The sequence below is a fragment of the Periplaneta americana genome, chromosome 1 (genome assembly GCF_040183065.1).
Source record: "Periplaneta americana isolate PAMFEO1 chromosome 1, P.americana_PAMFEO1_priV1, whole genome shotgun sequence".
Classification (NCBI taxonomy): Eukaryota; Metazoa; Arthropoda; class Insecta; order Blattodea; family Blattidae; genus Periplaneta; species Periplaneta americana.
In genome coordinates, this window is record NC_091117.1 from 164,053,790 (window position 1) to 164,080,387 (window position 26,598).

Here is a 26,598-nt window from a genome sequence, read left to right on the forward strand (position 1 = left end):
TGACTCCAGCCATCCCTCCTAGTTTTGTTCTCACTCTAACACACTTCCATTATCACTCATTCACTACAACCACCACCAATGATTCCAGCCATCCCTCCTAGTTTTGTTCTCACTCTAACACACTTCCATTATCACTCATTTACTACAACCACCACCACTGACTCCAGCCATCCCTCCTAGTTTTGTTCTCACTCTAACACACTTCCATTATCACTCATTCACTTCAACCACCACCACTGACTCCAGCCATCCCTCCTAGTTTTGTTCTCACTCTAACACACTTCCATTATCACTCATTAACTTCAACCACCACCACTGACTCCAGCCATCCCTTCCAGTTTTGTTCTCACTCTAACACACTTCCATTATCACTCATTCACTACAACCACCACTACTGACTCCAGCCATCCCTTCTAGTTTTGTTCTCACTCTAACACACTTCCATTATCAGTCATTCACTTCAACCACCACCACTGACTCCAGCCATTCCTTCCAGTTTTGTTCTCACCCTAACACACTTCCATTATCACTCATTCACTTCAACCACCACCAATGACTCCAGCCATCCCTCCTAGTTTTATTGTCACTCTAACACACTTCCATTATCACTCATTTACTCCAACCATCACTGATACCGACGATCACTCTTACCATTGATGTCACTCTAACGAACTTCCACTATCACTCATTCACTCCATCACTCATTCCGGTCATCTCCTCCACTTCTTTTTCGAAAATGTGACTCGTCCTACTGACTGCATAGGAGTTATTGGCACCGGGACATCTAGTAAATAATCGTATACTTTTTCTACGTTACAAGATAGTTCTCTGTAGCAGTTTAACTTCAGTGGGTTGCTTCTGGGACACAATACTGTTGAAACAACAGGATTACTTTAAATTCTTTGTATTCACTGAGTCCTGATAAATAGCAAATATTTCAGAACTTATGAGTTTCTTCGATCTTGTGTGACTAACTGTTCAGTTCTCAGCCTTTAAAAGTTCAATGAGATGATGAGTATTTTCATCGTAATAGGCCTATCTATCTTATAAAAAAGCAAATGTTATTGTGAGACATCACATTTGAATAAACTTTGAAGAAAGATGTCATTAGTAGTCTAATGCTAGTGAGTCCTAATCTACAGTGACAATTTATTACTATAGTTTCCTTCATTTTTTCTTTATATTTTAAGTCGATATCAGAATTGAGTTCCGAGATATTCAATTGCGGTCGCATTCAGTGAATCGATTCAATTTTAGTGATTTGAAATTAATTTTATATCAAGTGGCCGATGGCTTAAGAAATAAAAACGAAAGATAGGTCATATTCTTACAAATATGAATTCGTGCGTTACTTAAATAAAATACTGGAAATGAAGCACATAAAATAAGGAAATATTACAAAACAATAATAATAAATCATTATTCAACAAAACTAACCAAAGCTAATAACAGATGGATCAAGGATTTATAGTTTCAGTGTTAAATGTTATTTATTTAATAAATCACTTAAAGGGAGACTAGCTCAGTCAATAATATACGAGGGCCGTCCAGAAAGTATGTTTCCCTGGGGCCGTTTATAGAAATCAAAACACAATTTCATGTAAAGATTTATTGCAACAGATGCAGCAATTGTTGAGCTATTTTTTAACATATTTCCCACCGGAATTGAGACACTTTTCTTCAGCAGGGGTTTCTCTGGGAGGTGTTTCGACTTCACCCTACAGCCCGGATCTCGCTCCCAGCGATTATAATTTTTTTTTTTTTACATCTCAAGGAATTCCTGTCCGGTCAACATTTTTACAGTGACAGAGAGGTGCGGACGGCTGTCACACACTGGTTCCCATCCTAGGTGGTAGACTTTTACAACACGGGGACACAAAAGTTGATCCGATGGTATGACAAATGTCTTAATTCTGGTGGAAAATATGTTCAACATAGCTCAACAATTACTGTATCTATTCCAATAAATATTTCCATGAAATTGTGTTTTCTTTATGTAAATGACCCTAGGGAAACTTACTTTTTGGACGGCCGTCGTAATAATATATAATGTAAGATTATCGAACGTAGAAATTAACTAATAAATAACAGATTAACAACTACTGTATACTTTGAAATAAAATTACGTAAACTGTTACTACATGCACACCAATTCTGCACGACAAAAGAGAAAATTTTCTAAGTACCAAATTCAGTAATGCCTGTAGGGGAGGGGATGATTCTATGGATGCATATACTAGACATATGCACATCTGTGGGCCTAGTATCAACAGAACGTAGGGGCCTGGACTGACACAGAGCATTGACAAGGAACAGCCATTCATGCATGAGGCGGGATTCGAATCTGTGAACTTTCGGATTGCGCCGCCTAAGGGAAGCGCGCCTTAGACCACGTTGCCACTCGGCCGCAGCAGAAAATCAAACTTTTCTGATTGAAATATATTAACGGTGTCATAGCGATAGAAAATGAGCGCTGGCTAGAGTTCTCACGAGGGAAGAAATATTCTCACGAAATTTCTGCAGTGTATGGGGCTGGTGTCCACCGAACAGCGACATGAATTTGGGGTGCTACAATGAGTAGCAAAATTCGGTTTCATATGTCAGCTATAATGACTGGGGGGATCACTTGGCCTTCCATGGTCTGTAATGATACGTATTATTAGTATTATTATTATTATTATTATTATTATTATTATTATTATTATTATTATTATTATTATTATTATTATTATTCGTTTAGTCAACTGTCCAAGACAGGTTTGAACCTCAAAAGTAACACCAATAAGACATCACTCACGAGGCAACTAAGCCAGGAGATAATGGGGTAGGGTGGCCAGTTCCTTTCCCCCTCCAATGCGTAACAGCCGATTAGCTACATATTCCACTAATCAGACTTCAGATGCATACAAATAATTGTTCTTCCTTTGACACATGTCAAGTGAGATGTACTGCCTGATAATAATATAGATGCACATGTCAGCCAGAAACTCACTCAGAGATAATATTTATTATTATTATTATTATTATTATTATTATTATTATTATTATTGTTGTTATTGTTGTTGTTATTATTATTATTAATCCGCGGCGCTACAGCCCGTGAAGGGCCTAGACCGACCAGCCGGCAGCTGGCCTCACGCCCACGTGTCGAAGCAGAGGTGGACGATCATCCAACCAGAATGGAGGTATCTTTGGTTAGCACGATGATCCTCTCAGCCTTTATAGCTGGCTTTCTCAATCGGAAAGCTACCTATCGTAGCTCCCCAAGTGCATAACGATGCTGGGTGGGCACCAGTCCCATACACTGGCCGAAATTTCATGAAAATTTCTTCCCCCATGAGGACTCGAACCAGCGCGCATTCCGTAACGCGAGTCCTAGGCAGGATGCCTTAGACCACGACGCCACGGCGCGGGACTATTATTATTATTATTATTATTATTATTATTATTATTATTATTATTATTATTATTATTATTACTATTATTATTCAGAAATAATCTGTAGTTTTCGCGGGATTGTAAACTTTTCTCGTCACTATAAAAAGATCAACATTTTTTTCAACATACATACCAAATGTATGGCGTTAGAATGAAAAATTAATAGCTTATATAGGCATAAGCTATATTGCACCTGATTCATGAATTTTAGATACAGTACTTAATATCAATTAAATGAAGTAGGATGTGCGTACTATTTGAGATATAATGAAGAAAATAAAATGAAAATATAGTAGCTAATATACTTACATGAATGAGGCACTTTAAATCTCTTGCTTAAAACTTGAATTCTAAACTAACATGAATAAGATATTCTAAATCTCCTGCTTAACATCTGGATTTTGAATTTTCTAATGCAATTTTATTAATATGTACACATGAAATGCAATGATGAACTTACAGTCAAGTTATATAAACACAGAGTGAGTAAAATATGTAGAATATTACCTGTAACATTCAATTTTTTGTTTTATTTAAACGTTATGTTTATACAAGTTGTTTGGAGTAGTCAAAAATTTTTTTACATGTTCTTAAACAATAATTTTAATTTATGTATAAGATATACGAAAGAATTAATTTTCTGAAATTACACTATATAATAATTTTTCATATATGTATTTTTCAGAGCTTAAAAATTATAAGTAATGTTCAATATTTTTACTCATTGTATAATAATTGCTTAAAAGCCTAATATGCTCTATCGGTAGAGCGCCAAACTACGAACTAGAAGAGTCTGGAATTGTAACTCACACGGAGGTGAGGTACTATTTGATCTCGTAGTAGCTTCAGAACGGCTTCAGAAATCACTGATTCTCTCTCTTAATTATATATAGCACTTTTCTCGGGGAAAAAAATCGATCGAAATGTGTTACCGAGATCTAGAAAGTGTGAAAACTCTGTCTTCTTGAATCACATACGCAAAGTCCGTTACGTGTACAGACACTTGATATAATTGGTTAGCGTTCATCAGATGAAAACAGAAAAAAACGACATAGTACTGAAACAGTGGTAGACGCAGTCAAATATAAGTCGTAATAGAAGTCATTAACCATTCTTTACAGTTTTTATAGTGTCAAACACACAAAATCAATCCAATTCTGCATAACAAAGCAAGTTCAATATACACGGGTGTAGAGCATCGAAGTTACAGAGTTAATTAGGTTACATAAATACCTACCTTGCTTTTTTTTTTTCTGAAAAATGATATCCAATTATTCAACTCTAATTTTTAAGATTTTTGTGATTTAGAATGTGATGTGATAATTTTATATTTTTGAAACTGATAATAGAGGTGACACGTAGCTCTGAAGTGTAGGGTGTTACTACGTCTAAGAAAAAAAAAACAAAATTCTCGTATTGCATTTCCTGATATACTTCGTGATATTTTGATCTTTTCTCTATTTATGAGGAATGCCTTAATAATAATAATAATAATAATAATAATAATAATAATAATAATAATAATAATAATAATAATAATAATAATAATAATATCAATAATAGTCTAATAATAAATTGCATCCCTCTGCAAAATACATTTCTAGAATTTTTTTAAAAGCCGATGTGTCCGTTTAACCTCATATTGGCGACTGTAATTACTAGAAAATAGACAAGAAATCTGTACTTACAAGCCTCCACGGTAGTCTCCGTAAACACAGCTTCGGCCGACGATTGCTCCGCGTCAGTAGACTGTGACACGGTGCAAACGAAGCACATTGTTGTCACCAGGATCATGAAGCACAGGGACGTCGGGGGAGGCGTCATCTTGGTCCCACGTCTTCGCTTCATCCCTTGCCTTCAAGCAACACCACCACAAATCTCAGCACTGACTTTTATTTCCTTTATCCACTTGTTATAGCTCGCAATCCCTATCTTCTGTACGGGATGGGATTTTTTCGCTATATGATGATATTAACCCTTCCCCCCCTTTCCTATTTATCTGACGACGCCCCCCTCCTCCGACGCCTCTTCTACCCCTTCTTCCCGCTAAGGCGACGAAAAATTTGTTTGTTATAACACCACCTTTCACATTACCCAATGTACAATCCTTGTTCTTCCATTGTTTTTAGGGTTTGTAGCTGATATCAAGCCTCTCGTGGCTTGTAAGGCTGATTTTTTCGATGTTTCCTCACAACACTATATAAACTTATGCAGTTTTTTTATAATGCGCGCCCGACGGACGGTGCGTATTCCAAGTTTCTAGATCAGCGCCGAGTCTAGCGTTGTGTGTCGGCGTTCGTTTGTGGTGGTGGTAGTGGTGGTGATAGTGGCGGTGGTGGTGGTTGCCGTCGCTCCGCAACGCACTCATATATACCTTACACCAACTAGCACTGTTCCTGGATTGAAACTCCCCCCTTGGCTAAACCGCGATGGAGACTCGCGCGAGACTTTGGGACGACTGAAACTTCACCCGCTTGACGCCAGGCGTCTCTACTGCGCCACCACTACCACTGCCAGCTGGTTATAAAACCAACTATAGAGCTACTGATGTAGGACGTTGATAATGACGTCACGGTCTTAGGTCGGATATGTCATGAGGGTAAATTGTTCCTGGAAGTATGCGCTTGTGTGTGAATTATCTGATTGTGTTTAATTGCCTGTCTGGAACTTGTGAGTTATGCAAAATCGTTATTTTTATTTTGTTTGTAGCTTTTATTTAATATTTTAACAGCGAAAATATTACCTGTTACCTCAGGCATTCTTAGTTTCAAGGGGTTCAATGGCCAACCCGTTTCACTTCGCATGCAGCTAGCAGAACAGAAACATAATATTACATGTTAACCTGTTAGGAACATAACGAGAGTTTATAAATCTGTATAATTTTTATCGCAATTTGAAAGAAAGTGAAAATTACACTTCAACATATAATACACGAATAATAGAAGCTACAATAGTGCAATTTGCATGCTACCGATATCAGTTCATAAATACAGTAAAACCCCGATTATCCGTCAACGTATTAACCGATTGGTGGATTATCCAACTGTCTTTCTCTCTCGCTCGTTTTGTTTTACAGAAAAAATATGAGTACTGTACATTACATTAGTACGAATTTTTTTTCTACGGAGTATTTTTTACAAACCTTTTCCCTTACTCAGTATGATCTACTCTTCGAGTGGTCGTACTGTCTAACTTCTATGAAAAATATCTTCCACAGGTGTCAATAGAAAACGTGTTAACTACAAAAAAGTACAAGTAAATGAATGGTTTGGGAAATGAGAAATTGTCACAACACAATATGAGATAGCAATTACAACTGTGCGCGATTTAATGAAAAACAAAACATAAAGTGCATCAAATTTGTAAATCTACAACATGAGACCTCTACTATTCCTATCTTTCCACAGACAGATGTCATAAGGAGTTTTCTTGACCATTAAAAACCCGTCGTTGAAAACTAGACTTAAATTAGTGAACTTATGATCCACTACCTATCGTGTTAAAAGAAAAGACCACGGGGGAAATGACGAAACTGTATTATGCACTTAGTTTATGAATACCTTTCGTAGTACGGATTATCGGATTTTTTCGATTAATCGTTCACTAAACCCTCTTCATTACCACGGATAATAGAGGTTCTACTGTATCTAATAATAAAATTAAATTAAAATGATAGGTTTAAACTAAAATATTAAATACTACTGACAGAACTGATTAGATCTTCAGTTTCAACGGCCTTGAACTTATTGTACCCTAGACAAAATCTCAATTTAAAATCAATTAGGTGGAAACTGGACACATAATTCTTGTGAAATATTTTGTTCATAAGCTTACAGACATTTCCAAATAATTAAATGATTACATTTATATTTACTGAGTGATTTAACTGTCCGCGCCTTAGCCGAATGAGTCTTTATGGGGGAAGAAATTTTCTTATGAAGTTTCGGCCAGTGTATGGAACCGTTTCCCTCCATCATCGTGATAAATTGGTTGGAGATCATTAGTAGGTAATCCCAGTGCGAATACTCGGACTCATCCCGCCAAAATATAATTTTCGTACCACCAATTTTAGCTGGGAAGATGCGCAGTCGATAGCCGATTAAAAATATAAACCGCCCATCGTCTCTGAATAGAGCGGTCTTAGCTCTATCGGTAAAACGACTTGTTACTGATTGACATCAAATTCTGATTGCAGATGAGTCACTTCGCCAAATCTTTAAGAATGACTTCGGAATATCTAGCTTGCTATAAAATCGACTACCGTGTCTTTTCGGGGTAAAATGCGTTCGAAGCGTGGTAATCATCTCAACAAATTCTCTAAGAGCTGAGGCCCAAACAATGTACTAGCGCTGTAATATATGAAAGGTAACTGTATCAAGGAACCAACACATTAATTACCTTTTTAATAAATTACGTAATATAATAACTTATATTATTTTGTTTTATTGAGGAATTATTTGTCAATAAGTTCATTACGCACAATACACTTAACTTTATTTCAATCAGTAATTATGTATGGAATTATAGGATGGGGTAGCTTATTTAAAACCAATTTTAATTCACTTTATTAATTACAGAAGAGAATAATTAAAATATGTCTTCATAAACCTATTGATTTTCCATCTCAAAAATTGTTTTTAGACTTCAATGTTCTTAAAATAAGACACATTTATTATATTGTATTAACAAAAATTCATACATAAAAATCGCAATAATTTTGAATTGTTTTCTCATAGTTATGAATTCTTTAAGATTGTTTGAACCAAAATGCAGCACTGCTACAGTATTTAATCATAGTAGTAATTTAGGCCCAAGAATATAATTATAACAAATGTATATTTAAATATCCTAATCTTGTCCATTCCAATAGTTCTTATTAAATTTAAAAAGTTATGTATGGATTTTATAAATAATGAAAAATTGTAAATTTAAATTTATATATTGTTATTGTATAGTAGATATAAGACAATTATATTCTATACTTCTTAATTCCAATTCAGGAATCCCCCCCTGAGCACGAGTTCTACTCTTTCAGAAGTGAGTTAAAGTTTTTTCTGTTTATATTATATTTTATGTTACAATTATTAGAAACATAAATAAATACATAAATACATCAATCAAGTAGGCCTAAGGAGGATCATCAGTAGGGATGGAACTTCGGACACCGAACCTATGAAGTTAAGTATGTCGCGTGTTATACAAGTCGTGTTGTTTACATCAACTCAGGATAGTACAGGGTCTTCTGCTAAGCATTGTTATCCTCGAATCAAGTTATTACTCCGTATAATTAGGTGACTAAAACAGATTATGACACACGTTTACGAAAGCGACTTACGTCGTTCTCTTCGTTGTAGGAAATGGTGATAGATTTTAAATAAAAGTGAATTGTGTACAGTAGTGGCAAAAAAAAACCGGACCGACCCTTGTAGCTGATTTCAGAGCCTTGTTCACTCCAGAGCACGATAGACTGGTAACTAAGACTTTCGTGGTTCGAATCCTGTCTGGGAAGGAAACTTTTTTTTTTTGTTCCTTATTCAAATTTTTTCTCAGTACTTTCCGATAGCTGGTAAAATTCATGTTCTGGGAATAATAAGTTAATTAAGTAGTAAAATATCGCTTCAAACGAAAAGTATTGGGAATAAATTTGAATAAGGAACAAAAAAAAATTTCCTTCCCAGGCAGGATTCGAGCCACGAAAGTCTTACTTACCAGTCTATCATGCTGTCACTGTGAACAAGGCTCTGAAATCAGCTACAAGGTTCGGTCCGGTTTTTTTTTGCCACTACTGTACTTTAATTGTTAGGCTTACTAATTTTGTTCCTTGAATTGAATTGAAAGAGGTGAATTGGGAGGACAAATTAAAAAGGTACGCAAACGCGTCCTTGCAAGGGGTTCGGGGCTGCAAGAAACTAAATATGTGAGCTCCAAGCCTGTTGACCACTAGTCTCACTCCGGATTACGCTGCTCCACTGAAGGAGCTCTAGAAAATTTTGAAGGGGAAAACCGAAAATGGACGTAACCTCTTAGGTACCACATACGCGAGGGGGACGGAAATGTGATCAAAATGATCACGGGACGGGACGAGGAGGAGATGGCTGGTGTAAATCTGCACATTGAAATGAACTGTGTCATTTCGCAGTGCAGGAGGAGTTGAGAAGACTCTGTTGTCTGTTGTTCGATGACAAGGCAGGTGAAGACCGCCAGGAGAGACGCCGTGAATTCTGAATCTGCAAATTGAAAGGTTCCCTGTCCTTTCGCATTGCGACTACATGAGTGACGTTGCACATGTATTTCATAATTGTATAGACTCTGAACTAGAGCATTAAGTTGTTTAGAAAAAAGGGGAACTTATGGGGAAGGACATATAGGTCCGTGGCCCATTTCTCTTAGGGCTCGTCCCGACATTTGTCTTAACGCCTTAGGAAAACCACGGAAATACCTTAGGCAGGATGAGTTGTCTCAATATAAGAGACTAGCCAATTTGGCTTTTAGGTAATAGGTCGATTGATTTATGAATTTATGAAAGATGTAATTATTAATTAATTTAGAGTAAGTAAGGGGTCATGGGGATATGAATGCAGGTGCGTGGCCCATTTCTTTTAGGGCTCATTCCGACATTTATTTTATCGCCTTAGGAAAACCACGGAAAAACCTTAGGCAGGATGAGTTGTCTCAATTTCAGAGACTAACCAGCTGGCTCTTAGGTAGAATGGCTCTATGAATCGATAGATATATACTAGCCAATTGGCTCTATGATAGTTCCATCGATCAACAAATGTAGATATTGTCAGGGAGGGATTTTGTTTAGCTCAGTTAAGACAAGGTCATTTCAAAGCGGTTGCACTATCCAAGGAGTCTCATGGAGTTGAGTCATGACTACCAAAACCTGGGAGTAACGCCAGCCTCCCTGTCCTCCTGTCTCAAGAGTATAGCTAATAATTTTGTTGCAATCTGCAACTGTATACATTCGTAATTTGTCAAATACAGTATAAACTTGGTCGATTGTCACTGAAAATAATATTTGTACTAAGAAAATATTCTTTCGACATCACACGATGTTAGTGTTGCGAATTTTAAATAGTTCATACTTATTATAATGTTGTTGTGTATTATCTTGTACGTGTTCACTACTTAATTCATACTGCACTTCACAATGTTTCGAATATGCAGGATTTTTTTTCAAGAACACTCTTATTGTTATAAACAGCGCGTCGCATAGAATTCAGAATTCTTTCATAACACGAGGGTAAGTATTGTGTTGTTGGAGTCGGCAATTTTCTACACGTATACTTGTGGATTCTCAAGTTTATGGAACGTAATATTCGCACATAGCCTATCATCAGATACAAGTCATAATAAAAAGTGGACTGATCCGAAATCGAATCACTAAACAATTTTAGATGTTCCTTCCGATGTATCTTTTAGAGTCACAATATTTTTGTAAATCACGACGTTTTTTAACTATTATGTCCAACTTACACACCTATACCATAATGTATTTTTGTCCTGATTGAAAAATAATCATATCCACACACTTTTACATGCACAGGCAAAGCCACCAGCGTGGCTCAGTCGGTTAAGGCGCCTACCAATCGATCCGAAGTTGTGTTCGGGTGTAGTTTCGATTCTCGCTTGGGCTAATTACCTCGTTAGGTTTTCTCCGAGGTTTCTTCAAACCGTTAGGCGAATGTCAGGTAATCTATGGCGAATCTTCGGTCTCATCTCGCCAAATATCATCTCGCTATCATCAATCCCATCGACGCTAAATAACCTAGTAGTTGATACAGCGTCTTAAACAACCAACTTAAAAAAAATATGCACTGGCAAAGTTACAGATTTTATTGGCGGCATTTTAATATGTCTTCACATTACCTAAATTCACTAGATCACAACTGAACTCCTGACAAAAGGTTTACTTTTTAAACAGAAAATAGGCATGCTGTGTCGAAACAACCTATTAGAATGCAGTAAACAATACAAAACCCGCACCCATTAAAAATTCCGAATGAACAGAGCTCCCTTCATGTGACGCCTTTCATTTTGCATACGAACCTGGAGGTACATCAGTACAGTAAACAGCTAACGTCATCCTATATCCTTTGTTCCTTAAACCTGTAGCCGCCTCTAGACAATGTTTTGGTGTCTCAACTTCGTTCCTAGTCACCAGCTCATCACTACAGTTAGTAGCTGTAACGTAAGTGTATCGTTACCCACAATCAGTGATCGTAAGTTTAATTCTCACAAAGACTTTTTTATTGCAGATCGTAGCACACAGTTTGAAACAGAATAGCCCAAGGGTTCCCAACCGGTGTGTCGCGAAATTTTGGAATTGAAAAATAAATGTTATTGCATCCAGAAAGTCCTTTACAATGCAGTTTTTATTTGCAACAAAGTCTTCGCTATGGTACATCTTATTTTGAGACAGACTTTACCAATGAAACATGAACACCTGCAACAATGCTCAGTTCAGTTTTTCAATCATAAGGCCACGTATAGAGAAACTCTATGCAAACCACCAAGCGCAGACTTCACATTAATTTAAATAGGCGAGTTTTCAAAAACGATAATAAAAAATTGTTACCGAACATCCAGCATAGTTAGATTGGGATTTTTGACAGATATCTTTTTTTTCTTCTAATGCCACTCAAGTTGATGCTTGTTTTTTTTTTCGATTGCATGTTAACATCAACCTATCTACAACACTGGATGTCCGACACTACATAGAAGTTGTAATCAGTGCTCTTTTTCTGGCGGAACGCGCTGGAACGGCACCTTTTTGTTGCATTTATCATCATGGACCCGAAATGTTGCGTGAATAACTATGTTTTTAATATCATTCTTCTTTGAAATCCGCTTAGATCTTGGAAATCTTAGTTGGACAAAAAGGAGGTTAAAACGACAAAATTCCAGTGCAGTGAACAGTAATCTCTTGTGATCCTAAAATCAGAGCAGAAGTTTAATATTTTGCACACATCTCAGCATTAATTTTGAAAATTTTGACACCCCATCTTCCCGTCCGCTACAAATTATTCTACACAGAGTTCGACCACCTTTTTCTCCAGAAGAAAAATAGTGATTATTATTATTATTATTATTATTATTATTATTATTATTATTATTATTATTATTAAAATCAATTAAGTGTGTCACGATATCGTGGGCGTTCAGTAAAGTGTGTCGTCAGTCAAAACAAGGTTGGAAATCACTGGAATAGCCCATTCTCGTCTTAGCAAATGTAGTCTGTATTCTTTCCCCGGCTACGGTTACGAAACTCGATGGCAACAGTAGCTCCCAGCCTGCTGTACAACACAATGGCATGTAGTGGAACATATTATTGCCATTACAGTTTAAAAGAAGCGGTTGAGTTTAAACTATGACTACAACTACGAAATGAGAGATATGAAGTAAATGTAATTTGAATTTCAGATAACCTATCTGTATGAAATGGAGATTTATGGAATAATACAAAAAGTCAGTGAGGAGATTGCGAACGCAAAATGAGTAACAATAATTACTTATCAGGTGCAGTAATGGATTGCATTACACGCTATTGTGTGCTATTGTAGAAATTGACCTTTCGACGCTTAGCTGCTTAATCGTGCGCACATTGATGTTTAGATATTAACACAGAATCGACATTTCTGCTTTAAAATTTTATTCTTTGGTTCAGGCGCTAAATACAGGGAAACATAAATACAATAATATGATATTCATTCGTTGATAATGTTTTGCCCAAGGGAAGATGTTTCACTGCAAACCCAACATTCTCCAGTCTTCTCTATTTTCTGCCTTCCTCTTAGTCTCCGCATATGATTCATATACGAATATCTTGATGTCTTTTATCATCTGATATCTTTTTCTGCACCGAATTCTTGTCCCGTTCACCATTCCTTCCAGTGTATTCTTCAGAAGGCAGTTTTTCCTCTATCAGTGGCCCAGCCAATTCTTTATCCTCTTCCTGATCAGTTTCAAAATCATTATTTTTTCACCCACTCTTTCCAACACAGCTTCGTTTCTTATTCTATCTGTCCATTTCACATGCTCTATTCTTTTCCATATTCATATTTCAAATGCTTCTAATCGCTTCTCTTCACTTCGTCTGCCCCATGTTTCTGCCCCATACAATGCCACACCCCATACAAAGTACTTCACTAGTCTCTTCCTTAGGCAACCAACTCATGAAACAATCACTCTGGGTAGCAGCAGGGATGGCTGGCCGCCTTCCCCCCCCCCAAAAAAAATACTCATTTGTGTTGGAGGTTGAGTGAACTACACGGACATCGCGGAGCGGAAAGGATTAGATCAATGGAGAAAATCCATTATACCATCGGGAATCGATCCACGACCTTCGGACCTGTAGCGCAACGTCTTAACCGCAACACTACCGCATGCCACCATAAATTTACATATGTGTGGTTATTAATTACTTGCATTTCCTCTACAAACTAAGTACACTAATTACTTTTGTGCGAGATCGTGCGTATTTGCTTGGTTTCCGCACAAAACCAATCCGCGGAAAGTCTAAAATTCCACATTCAGTATTCCCAACCTAACACACATAACAATTTCCCTCTTCTTACCGCTTAAATGACATATTGATTTTACTGCTTTAGGCTTTTAACATATTATTTTTAAAGACGTTCAATATAGTAATAATTATACATTGGAAACTTACCACTGCAATTTCACCTAAATTGCACTGTTAATTATTGTTTTTAAATATTTGCAAGAATTAAGTAAACTCTAAAACTCCACTAAAGTTACTGCATTCGTGATGCAAGTAACATTAAGGAAGCCGTGAAAAAATCAACAAGATTCCATACACTGGGGAAAAAAAAGACAGACGTATATCACGGCCTGCTGGAGTATAGTAAACACAGAAAACGTTTTAAAGCAACAATGTTGAAGATAGATATTTTTGTTTTGCAAATTTGCCGTCATTGAACAGAAATCAAGATGGAGATTTCATTGCAACTAATTCCTCTTTCAGGTATGTAATAAACGACCTTCGCACAAAATAATGTACGATATACGAGCGCTATGTTTTCTTTCAATTCTCGGAAATTAAAAAAGCTCAACTACGTTTCGCTTTTTAAAACTTTTCTTCGAACATGAAAACTTCAACATACCGCTCTTGTAACGCATATTACTATTATATTCATGTTTACCGTGACATTTACCAACATTATTATAATCTGCTTATGTTTTTATCATCGGCTTGTCGCCTGGGAGTATTGTGGGGGACAAGTTTGTAAGTATGTAGATTTAGAGTTACTACACACTCGTAACTGCAAAACTATTCCAGTCCATTGCCGCACTCCTCCGTGTGAGCAAGCAATTAGAAGACGTCGACCTCCTTTTAGGGAGAATTACACAGTTTGTGTAACCTTACTAAATAAAACCGCGGAAATCAATGAACTTCTGAACAAAACTTCATTCATGGTGAAAGAACTGGTGACTAAATTTATGCCACGCATGTGTTAGCTACAGTAAGTTTCCTCATGTTCAATATGCCTTACTGGCATGGCAGGGTATTGCTTCCTGTAATTACTAGATTTTTACATTGTTTAGCTGCGCTTTGGAGGGGATGGAATGGAAGAAAGTGTCTTGATCTTGAAGGAAAGAAATAAGGAAGGAATATAGAAAAGTATGTAGGTTTATGAGAGAATAAAGCATAAATAGGAGAGGAGAGGAAGACATGTAAAAATAGATAGCACAGGAAATTAAGGGGTTAGGTACAGCTTATAGCAGTAAAATTTTGGAAATATTCAACATTTTTTTCCTCCATTACTGTATCGTGTACAATAATGAAAATTAGTATATGTAAAACATTGTCCTTCTGCTATATGAAAAAAAAAATACTTTTACGATTTAAAAAGGTTTTTTTTTTTCAAAATTGAAAATGGTGGCAGTTCACTGTGCAGTGATGAAGCGTTTCCCTCATAACTCAAAAACTATCCAACATTCTGTTATGAATTTTTTGTGTGTATTTATGCATCTCATATCTGCAATATGAAGCAAAACCACTTCTCTACCTTTGATAGATTGTCTGATAAAAATGAAGTCATTTAAAAATGGTCAATTATCAGAATTTTCTTCTAACACAAAATTAAAAAAGTTATTAAGTAATGTAGTTTAAAGAACATGATATTTTAAACGTGAGTTTCAGCATTAAAATAAAAGATAGAGAATATGAAAAAGTTAAAAATTTAAGAGTTATGAGGGAAACGCTTCATCACTGCACAGTGAACTGCCACAATTTTGAATTTTGAAAGAAAAAAAATATATTTTTTCATTATTGTACAAGATATAGTAATGGAGAAAAGAATATTGAATACTTCCACTGCCACAATTTTGAATTTTGAAAGAAAACAAATAGAGGGTAAACTAGGGTCTGTTGGACAGTCGGGCACGTTGGACACTCCGTACTTTAACGTGTTACCTCGCCACTTGTGGGCACCACATTCAGCTAGAAGTCAATGACGGAAGTAGCCACGAGTGGGACTACTTCCGTCATTGACTTCTAGCAGAATGTGGTGCCCACAAGTGGCGTGGTAACACGTTAAAGTACAGAGTGTCCAACATGCCCGACTGTCCAACAAACCCTAGTTTTCTCTATATATTTTTTCATTATTGTACAAGATACAGTAATGGAGAAAAGAATATTGAATACTTCCACTGCTTCACTGCTGATAAGCTACACTAACCCCTTAAATAAAGATGGAAAAAGAAAATAAAATTAAAGCAAACAATAAGAATGATGGAAACAGATGAAGAACTTAAGAGAAGCCACCGGCGTGGCTCAGTCGGTTAAGGCGCTTCCCTGCTGGTCCCTGCGGGTTCGATCCCCGCTTGGGCTGATTACCTGGTTGGGTTTTTCCGAGGTTTTCCCCAAACGTAAGGTGAATTCCAGGTAATCTATGGCGAATCCTCGATCTCATATCGCCAAATACAATCTCTCTATCACCAATCTCATCGACGCTAAATAGTTTTTTTTATTGGGTTATTTTCCCCAACTGTGTCAACATCTAGGTTATTTAGCGTCTGAATGAAATGAAGGTCATAATGCCGGTGAAATGAGTCCGGAATCCAGCACCGAAAGTTACCCAGCATTTACTCGTATTAGGTTGAGGGAAAACCCCGGAAAAAACCTCAACCAGGTAACTTGCCCCGACCGGGATTCGAACCCGTGCCACCTGGTTTCGCGGCCAGACGCGCTAACCGTTACTCCACAGGTGTGGACGACGCTAAATAACCTCATAGTTGAAACAGCGTCGTTAAATAACCAACTAAAAGAAACTTAAGAAGGAATAGAAGAAGACGAATGGAGCGAAGAAAATACAAAAGGGGGGGGGAAGTGCGACAAAAAGCGAAGAATAATAAAGATTAAAATAGGGCAGATTTAGATGAATAAAATCGGGAAGAATAATTCATGAAGATAAACAATTGCGGAGAGAAACGAGAGACGTAGAAGAAGAGGCTGACTGTTTCACTGAAACTTGTTAATTGAACTTGCGAGACTTTATTTCGAGGGGAAGCGTTGTTTTGGGATGAGCGTGCCTGCAAAATGCTGCTCTCCTCAAGTTAATTGATAGCTTAATTGAAAAGAGCCGGGCCTGCTCCAGCACATTGTCCCATCCCAGACCGCAGTGCGGAGACGCGGGACCGAACAATGAGGGACGGAGCTTCAAGACGCTGCTGTACATAACCTGCGTACATCTGTGTGATTCGAGCCAGAGGACTGGTTTGCTATTCTTTTTCTTTCTTTTAGTGTTCTGCCCAAGCGCAGGTCTTTCACTGCAAACTCAGCTTTCTCCAGTTTTTCCTATTTTCTGTCTTCCTCTTTGTCTCCTCATATGATCCATATATGTGCCGTTGAGAGCAGAAGTGGTGCAAGTAAAAAATGGGTAATGAGGGTTAAAGTAAACATTCTGTAAAATACAGCGCAAAGTAGCAATTAATATTCAATTTATTTAAACTATTAGTAGTCAGTGGATAGCACGAAGGACATAGGCTACTTTGCGGTGTATTTTACAGAATTTTTACTTTAAAACTCATTATCCAATTTTGACTTACACCACTTCATCTCTGAGCGGCTCATATCTTAATGTCGTGTATCATCTGACATCTTCTTCTGCCACGACCTCTTCTCCCGTTCACCATTCCTTCCGTTGTATCGTTCAGCAGGCAATTTCTTCTGAGTCTATGACCCAACGAATTCCTTTTTCTCTTCCTGATCAGTTTCAGCACCATTCTTTCTTCACCCATTCTTTCCAACATAACTTCATTTCTTATACTGTCTTTCCATTTCACATGGTCCATTCTTCTCCATTGTCATACCATGTGATATTAATAATTGTCTCATATTATTATATTGTTGCGTATAATATGCTATTGCAATGATGTGTTGTTCAATTTGTAATGGCCATATTTGGGCCCTTTTAAGACATAAATTAGGGCAATGATTTAAATATAAAAGTGTAATATATATCAACGTGGCCTTTAGTGAACGGATTTTGAGAAAGGTATAATATACAGGTTGTTAAAAAGTATCCAATATTTTAGGAGGTGATAGTATTCATCAAAACAAGAAAAACATATCTAATAAGCATGGGTCCTACAACACATACTTTCTGAGATCTGAACATTTGTTCATAGGAGGTTCTTAATGTGACGTCCATTTGTGGAAATGCATTTTTCTGCCCTACAATACAGCAGGCTGCCAGATAATCATACCGTAGTTGACACCCCTAGCATGGAATATGATACGTTGCAAGGAATACTGAAAAGAAAAGTTTGCTTGCGGATATGAGGGTGTTCAGCAGAGATGGTGTTGTGAATTTTCGTAATCAGCATGTGTGGACTGATGAAAATTTCCATGCACTTGAAGAAACAAGGCATCAGCACCGATTTTCAATCAACGTATGGGCAGGCGTTCTTGGCGATAGACTAAGGGCCATACGTGCTACCACAGAGATTAAATGGGGCTCGTTATCAGGATTTTCTAATTAATGCATTGCCTACCTTGCTGGAGTATGTTCCATGTCAACAAAGACTACAGATGTGGTTCATGCATGATGGCACACCAGCACATTTTTTCCGCAATGAGCGTGAACACCTGACGCTGACATTTCAGGGCCGCTGGATTGATTGGGGAGGCCCCACACCTTGGTCTGCTCGTTCCTCAAATCTAAATCAAGAACAACCAGGTCAATTTTAAAGAGTGCGTGATTCCTTACGCCGAAGGGCAGAGGAATGCATTGCCATGAATGGACGTCACATTGAGCACCTCCTATGAACAAGTGTTCAGATCTCAGAAAGTATGTGTTGTAGGACCCATGTTTATTAGACATTTTTTTCTTGTTTTGATGCACACTAGCACCTCCTAAAATATTGGGTACTTTTTTCTTAACACTCTGTATTTAGTTGAATTTTTATTGCTTATTCCAGCAAAACGAGATACTCGTACGTTGCAGTGGTGATGTTGAAAGAATTTGTCCTTTATTGGTTTGTTAAAAGCATTGGCGATTTGGCAGTAATTTCATTGAAAATAGATAATAAAGCGAATGACAGAAAGATTTGGCAACAGTGCATTCAGGTCTGTAGAAGCAAGTCGGCAGCAATATTGGAGCAGTAAGGAAGAAATGTCCAACCACCATTGTTCGTCTGTGACGCGTTAGCTTACTGAGTCTTTCGTGCAGTTACGTACTGTACATCTTCAATGACGTCATTAGGATATGTGTTTCATAACACATTTGAAATTACACTAAGTGTGCTATATGCACTGTGTTGACGTGAATATATCTATAAGTTCGGTCCAGTACTAGGATGCGATCCCAGAACGTCGACCGACACATTTCAGACGAGTTTTGTAGCGCCTTTAATTTCATTTCTATACTAGGGGTGATTGACAGGCGTAGAATCAATGTATCCACCATAACCTTGAGTTGTAGCGGGTGACGTCATCTAACGATACGCATGAGGGGGGGATTTAAGACACGAATTGGTGGGTCGCGCAGCAGTCGAGGCAGTGTAACTCGAGTCTCAGAATTCAATTTTGTCATCATAAGCACGTTTGTGTTTAATAGTATTGACGCTTAAATTCCTAGAACCTGACACATAATGTTTACAAAATTTGCAGAATTGTGTATTGTTTGAAATAATAAACACATCATCAAATTCTGAAATACGTGCTCTTAATTTTGTATACACTGTACTAGTTCTTTTCTTCGGCACATCTCTGCAAGAAATGTGCACGAACTGCTGACTGACACACTTGAACACAACTGCACTGTTTAGTTGTTTATACTTTGGCGGAGCAAGTATTGTGCAGGTTCTGAAATAATTTCACAAAAGTTGCGTGTAATTTTCATTGACTGAACTGTACTCCTGCTTGGTCAGTGAAGTAGCTCGGGTCAAGTTCACAACAACTTTGACTATAGCCTATATACAGTATTTCACTATTACTTTATAGTATTCCAAATCCCTTGCCCTGCTTATGACAGACAGGTACCGTTTCAACACCAGTGTGGCGTCATCTTCAGTGTCTTTCGAACTACTCTTTAAGTCATAAAAATTTTAACGTTTTAACTAAGAAAGTTTTAAGTTTTAAACAAGTGTTAACGTGAACCTAAGAAACAATGATATTTTCGTGTTTTCGCTCTAAATTTCCTTATAATAAGTAGGTCAGTACCATTTCGAAAATGTGTTTTTTCTTATTATCAAAAATAAATAATTGTAAGAATCATTAAATGAGCACTTTATTTATTTATTTATTTAGTTATTTATTTACTTATTTATTTAATTTATTTATTTAATTTGTTTGTTTGTTTTGTTTATCCTAACATATTTTTCTGTTTAGAATAAAGCCAAGTTTTCATAAAATGAATTTATACTTTACCCAAAGTGCTTCAGAAATTACAAGTTTGAAATACATAGGAAATTTATGGAATACTTAGGAAAAGTGTAAAATACATTTTAAAAATAAATATATACTGGAATACCTTGCCTAGAACAATTACGAGGGAAAGTAAAAAATTAACCTTAATAATTATTTTATTAATTGAATATGAACAATAAGACTACAAACACTTCATCACTTTTACATAGTATAACAGGAACACTTGCATTGAACGTAGGTGGGACTATGATGAAAAGTGATGAAGTGTTTGTAGTCTTATTGAACATATTCAGTTAATAAAACAAATATTAAGGTTACTTTTTGACTCTCCCTCGTAGATATTTTATAGCATGCTTGTATTTAATACATTGCCGGCAACAAATATTAGCCTACAATATCATATTTGTTTTATCGTACTATAACATAACTTGCCATTCATACTAATAGATACAAAACGAACAAAAACCTGTGTAAGTGACTCCGGTGATGTTCTTAATCCGTGGGCGCACCGACAAAGGAAGCATACGCGTTCTTTGTTAGTGTCCTTAGAGTGAAACAAGAAAACGTATGGTTATAGGCTATAGAGTTGGACACGATAAACTGGCCAGACTTTCGCACTCGCCATCGGATCTGAAACTATTCTTTCTCTATACTGAAGCTATTCGTATTCTTTCTCCTAGACTTAGCCACTCCATTTTCAGTTTCATTATTTTACATTAATTCATTTAAGAGAAAGTTTAATTTCAGACCAAATAAAATGAAGCGTACCGGTTTTTGTGACCAATTCTGTACATGTGTTACGTTAGTACTCTGTCTTTTGTAGAGATGCATATATACAGAGTGGAAGTAATAATTATGACTGTGTAAATTTTAACAGCTCATTCCTTGCATAGATTATGTAAAAAAAAAAACCTTACACAATATTAGTCCCGAATGAATACTTTTCTCAGAAGAAAACATTTTTTTCCTAAACGTTAACAGTGTTTTACCCGATATTAAGTACTATCCGTACGATCTGATTATTACTATTATCGTTAGAGAAACTGATACGGAATGATTTATCTCTTTGCAATTTTTAAATCAAATGAAATGGACGGTTTTCTTGCAAATTAAAACGATTAACACGTATTGTTATTTCCTACCATTAAGAAGTTTGGCAACCCTACTGTAGTGACTAAGGGACGGAATGCGAATTCAGACCGAGTGCTTGAGTGTATTTGTAGGTGAGCCGGCGATGCCCTGTTGGCAGATTTTCAGCCTAATTTTCTAATTCACCATGCACTTAATTAGAAAACGCATAAAATGTTTTTTTATTTATTTCCACGCATTCTATTGCTCCTTTCAATATGCACAATTATGTATACCGCTTCCACCATAAATAAGTCAATAAATATACAAATAAATAAGTAAATAAATAAATACGTAAGTAAAAAATAAAAAAATAAATACATAAGTATATAAATAGACAAGTAATTAAATAAATAAGTAATTACAAATGGCTTCTTGGGAACTCGGAGTTTCATTGTTACCCTCACATAAGTCCGCCATCGGTCCCTATCCTGAGCAAGATTAATGCAGTCCCTATCAACATATTCCACCTTCCTCAAATCCATTTTAATATTATCCTCTCATCTACGTTTCGGCCTCCCCAAAGGTCTAAATAAATAAATGAGTGAGTGAGTGAGTGAGTGAGTGAGTGAGTGAGTGAGTGAGTGAGTGAGTGAGTGAGTGAGTGAGTGAATTCATAGATACACAGACACGCACGCACGTACGAAAAGCCGGTATAGTCGGGGCACGCAAATTTTGTTTGTTGCACTATACGGAGTATTTCTTTTATATTTAATATAATCTGCAAAAAGATAACAGCGCACTGACATAAAGTTATACACACAAACACACAGTGATTTCGCAGTTCAGTAGAGTTTTGAGTACCGCGGAACTAGTTGGGGTTAATTCCTTTTTCAATTATGAAGATATATTAAAAAAATAATTTCATTAGGTCAACACGGACATCGGTATGGCACTTAATTTCACTTGAAAAAAAAAAACACTTTTTTTTTTTCAAGAGTTGTCTAAGCTGACTTGGTTTTAAAGAATTTTCAGATTTTTCTTTCCATTCCAACTACAACTTTTCTGGTGCTACCCAATCGAAATCATATTTTCTGTTTAAAGCAAAGTAAATTTATGCATTTTAATGATGAAGTAACCAAAGCAATATATAAACATTTATTTTATTTTTTTAATATTTACATCTGTTATTCTTGCAATTAATTAATGTAGATATGAATAAACATTACCGACAAAATTATGCTAGACTGTTTGTCAACTCCACAACTCAACTCAACAGGAAGACGTGATGCGGGTAGACGAATGTAGCATTGGAGGATCAGTTAGAATATATTTTGAATTTTGTGAAGCTGTAATAGACCAGTGAGCTTAAGCCGTCCATTCTATAAAGACGAGCTTGTCGTAGGAGGCAAGTTTCTCTTTGCAGTTGTACACTATATATCTCTTCTGTTCAATTGTGACTTCGTTCACAATAGCCCCACAATATGCTTACTTCCTATTCCTAAGCTGTATTCCCAACTTCGCCTCGTGGACTCCTTATTTTCTTCAAAGTTGTCTGCGGATATAATAGTAGATTCTCCATTCGACCAAAAGCTTGCACATCCATCTGTTTCTGTAAGGTATTTCGCCATGTCTAGTATGTAAAGTGCAGATCACAACTCAACAACTTACTTTGAGAATATAATATTATCAGATTATAGTAAAATTATTTGTTTGCTTATGAGTATCGTGTCTTTCAGACAACTCGTGTAGCAGTATTTAACATGATTTCTGAACTACATCATTGTCCGAAATTGAAAATTAAATTATGGTTTATTTAACGATATTCGTAACTGCAGAGGTTATATCAGCGTCACTGGTGTGTCGGAATTTTGTCCCGCAGGAGTTGTTTTATATACCAGTAAATCTACTGACATGAGCCTGTCGCATTTAAACAAACTTAAATGCCATCGACCTGGACTGGGATCGAAGTAAGAAAGCCGGCGCTATACCGACTACGCTACCCAGGGCGACTCCGAAAATTGATGTTTTTATAATTCCAACCTTAATGTAGTCCGAGAATAGGATGTTGTCTGTTGTATTTCTGTTGACCTTGCCTAAAATAAACTGAGTGAAAGTAATAAAACTGTGCAAATTTTAACATTTTATTCTTTGGATTGAATGTAACAATAGTACATTAAGCAACGAGCCTATAATGACAGTAATTAAGACGCGAGTATGTTTGTTTATGAAACGAGCGCAAGCGAGGCAAGTTTCATACGACTTTTTTATGCTCGACCATATTTTTAACTTCAAATTATTCATAAGTTTTTTATGTTATGGTTATGTAGTGACGAACTGAACTGACCTGAATTGTGAGATGTGCGCAGACTCGAAAGTATTGATTTTTTCGCGAGGCACGAATATCATTGACCTTGATATAACCTAGAGAACATTAGTCTTGATATAACCTGGAAATTGATTTAGAATTGAAAAACGAGATGACAAATTGAATTTATTTGAATATTATTTACAATTAACGCTAATTATTATAGTAACAGAACATAACCTTTTGCGACAGTATTGGATTTCCAGCCTCCGTGACTTTTCGCTAGTTATCTTTCGATTGCATATCCGAGAATAATCGTTACTGGCGGGTTTATAACGGTACAAAGGTGATTTGTTATTGGCTGAACAACTGAATTATAATGAATAGGTGTACTTTAATGAGGTGCATTCAAGGGCTACTGCCAGGTGTATAATTATTACATTTCGGCATGGTCGAGCATAAAAAATATTATAATACAATATTAGCCCCAAGTAAATACTATTTTTTAGAAAAAAAAAATTTGTCGAAATATTAACACAGTTTTACTCAATAAGTATGCGTGTGATTCTGATTTTTACACTTATCATTAGAGAAACTGATGAGGAATAATATGGACGGTTTTCTTCTAAATTAAATACAAATATTAACTTCGGAAATGGCGCACGGGAGCATTGCGGTTAAGATGTTGCGCTGCAAGCCGAAAGGTTGTGGATTCATTTTCCGATAGGGTCATGGATTTTCCCCATTGACATAATTCTTCCGAATATTATAGATTTATTAATTTGTCATACAGAATGATATCTGTAACATTGACAATTAATATTTGAGGAGAAAAATTCGCTCCGGCGCCGGGGATCGAACCCGGGTCCTTGGTTCTACGTACCAAGCGCTCTGACCACTGAGCTATGCCGAATTCAATCCACAGCACCAGGTCATAAAGGGAAAACATTAAAATGAGGAAGGTTCGAGCTGGTGCTGTGGATTGAATTCGGCGTAGCTCAGTGGTCAGAGCGCTTGGTACGTAGAACCAAGGACCCGGGTTCGATCCCCGGCGCCGGAGCGAATTTTTCTCCTCGAATATTAATAATTCTTCCGGCCGCACTATGGCCCTCTGTTTCACTCAGCCTCTTGTAAACAAATGCTGTGAGAAATACAAAACTGTCAATATAAAAATTTTAATTGGGGGGAATATTTAAATTAACATGTTGGCTAACCTACAAAGCAGTTTGGCGCCAAATAGGAGTAACTGCTTAGTTGTGAACGAATGTTTTGTAAGAGTCTACAAAAAAAGTTGAGAAAGAATTTTGCTTCATCATCATTTTTGGCATTGCAAGTAAACGTACAGTGCTATTTTTTTTTAGAATATGTTGTTTTTATGAGTAATGTATAGTAGTTAACATTTATTAAAATGGTTTTGAGATCTCCCATAACTTCTGTTCATTAAATTATGACTTGTTTACATTTGCCCCATAGTTTTAATTGCTTGGGGGTAATTGTAAACATGTTTTACTATGGTTACATTTCGTACTTCTCAGTAATCAAAGAGACCCCCACCCAACTACACTGTAGAGGATTTAGAGAGGATTGTCACAGATGTGAAAAATAGTAACTAGAGTTATCGTGAAGCTCAGGAGAGGTACTGTGTTCCTATGTCGTCATAACTTAAAGGGACGAAATGTACCAGTGGCCAAAATTGGTGTTGGGAGGAGTACAACTCTTTTGTCTGAAATAGAAAAAAAATTTCAGTGTCTGATAGCCCGTGCGAAAATTGGTGTTTATAATTAACCCACTCTCAAGAGGGTAAATGTAAACAGGTGGGGTAAATGTAAACTAGCAATTAAAAGATGAAAAAAAGTCAACCTAATTACTTTAAATCCATTTTCAGGGAAAAGAAAGATCTAATGTTGAAATATGTTTTAAATCAGTGGAAAGTGTTTAAAATTACCCTGGTCTATCCTTTAACTTTATTATCGGAAACGATACACATCCACACGCACATAAGCACTCAGGCATAAAATTATGAAATCAAAGTAAGTAATAATTTATGCGAATTCGAAATGAGGCAGTGGAAGAAGTGGACACCTTTAGATACTTGGGGTGTACTATAAGCAGTAACACGAGCTGCTACCAGGAAGTCAAAGGGAGGACAGCAATAACAAAGGAACCTTTTAATAGAGAAAGAATCATCTTCTGTAGACATCTGGAAAAATAACCAAGGAAGAGACTAGTGAAGTGCTTTGTGTGGAGTGTGGCATTAATGGCGCAGAAGCATGGACATTACGACGGAGTGAAGAGAAACGACTAGAAACATTTGAAATGTGGATATGAGGAGAATGGAGCGTGTGAAATGGACAGACAGAATAAGAAATGAACCTGTGCTAGAAAGAGTAGTGAAGAAAGAATAATGATCAAACTGATCATGAAGAGAAAAAGAAATTGGTTGGGTCACTGGCTGAGAAGAAACTGCCTATTGTAGGATGTACTGGAAGAAATGGTGAACTGAACAAAAGTTCGGGGCAGAAGAAGGCATCAGATAATAGAAGACATTAAGATATATTTATATATGGATCATATGTAGAGACTAAGAGGAAGACGGAAAATAGAAAATATTGGAGGATGCTGGGTTTGCAGTGAAAGACCTGCCCTTGGGCAGAACACTATGAATGAATCGTTTTTTCTCCCATTAGGAAGTCTGACAACACTACTGTAGTGACTAAGAGACTGAATGCTGCTATTCAAATCTAATTCGTGTGTGTATTCTTAGGTAAGCCGGCGATGCGCTGCTACCAAACTACGCACACTTTCAGCCCAATTTTATAATTAACAATACACTTAATTACGAAACGAATAATAGGTTTTCTTTATTTTAATGCATTCTATTGCC

The 26,598-nt window shown here is 36.6% G+C and overlaps 1 protein-coding gene across 2 annotated transcripts in view; it reads right to left on the reverse strand.

Annotated features, from left to right (window-relative positions):
- The window catches only part of jus (julius seizure), a 469,463-nt gene extending 463,533 nt beyond the window's left edge, over positions 1 to 5,930 (reverse strand). For both annotated transcript variants that reach the window (XM_069830648.1, XM_069830658.1), the window contains exon 1: positions 5,127 to 5,930. In XM_069830648.1, coding sequence (XP_069686749.1) covers positions 5,127 to 5,286 — 160 coding nt within the window. In that variant the 5' untranslated portion in view covers positions 5,287 to 5,930. The remainder of the gene's footprint in view (positions 1 to 5,126) is intronic.
- Between the last annotated feature and the right edge of the window lie 20,668 nt (positions 5,931 to 26,598).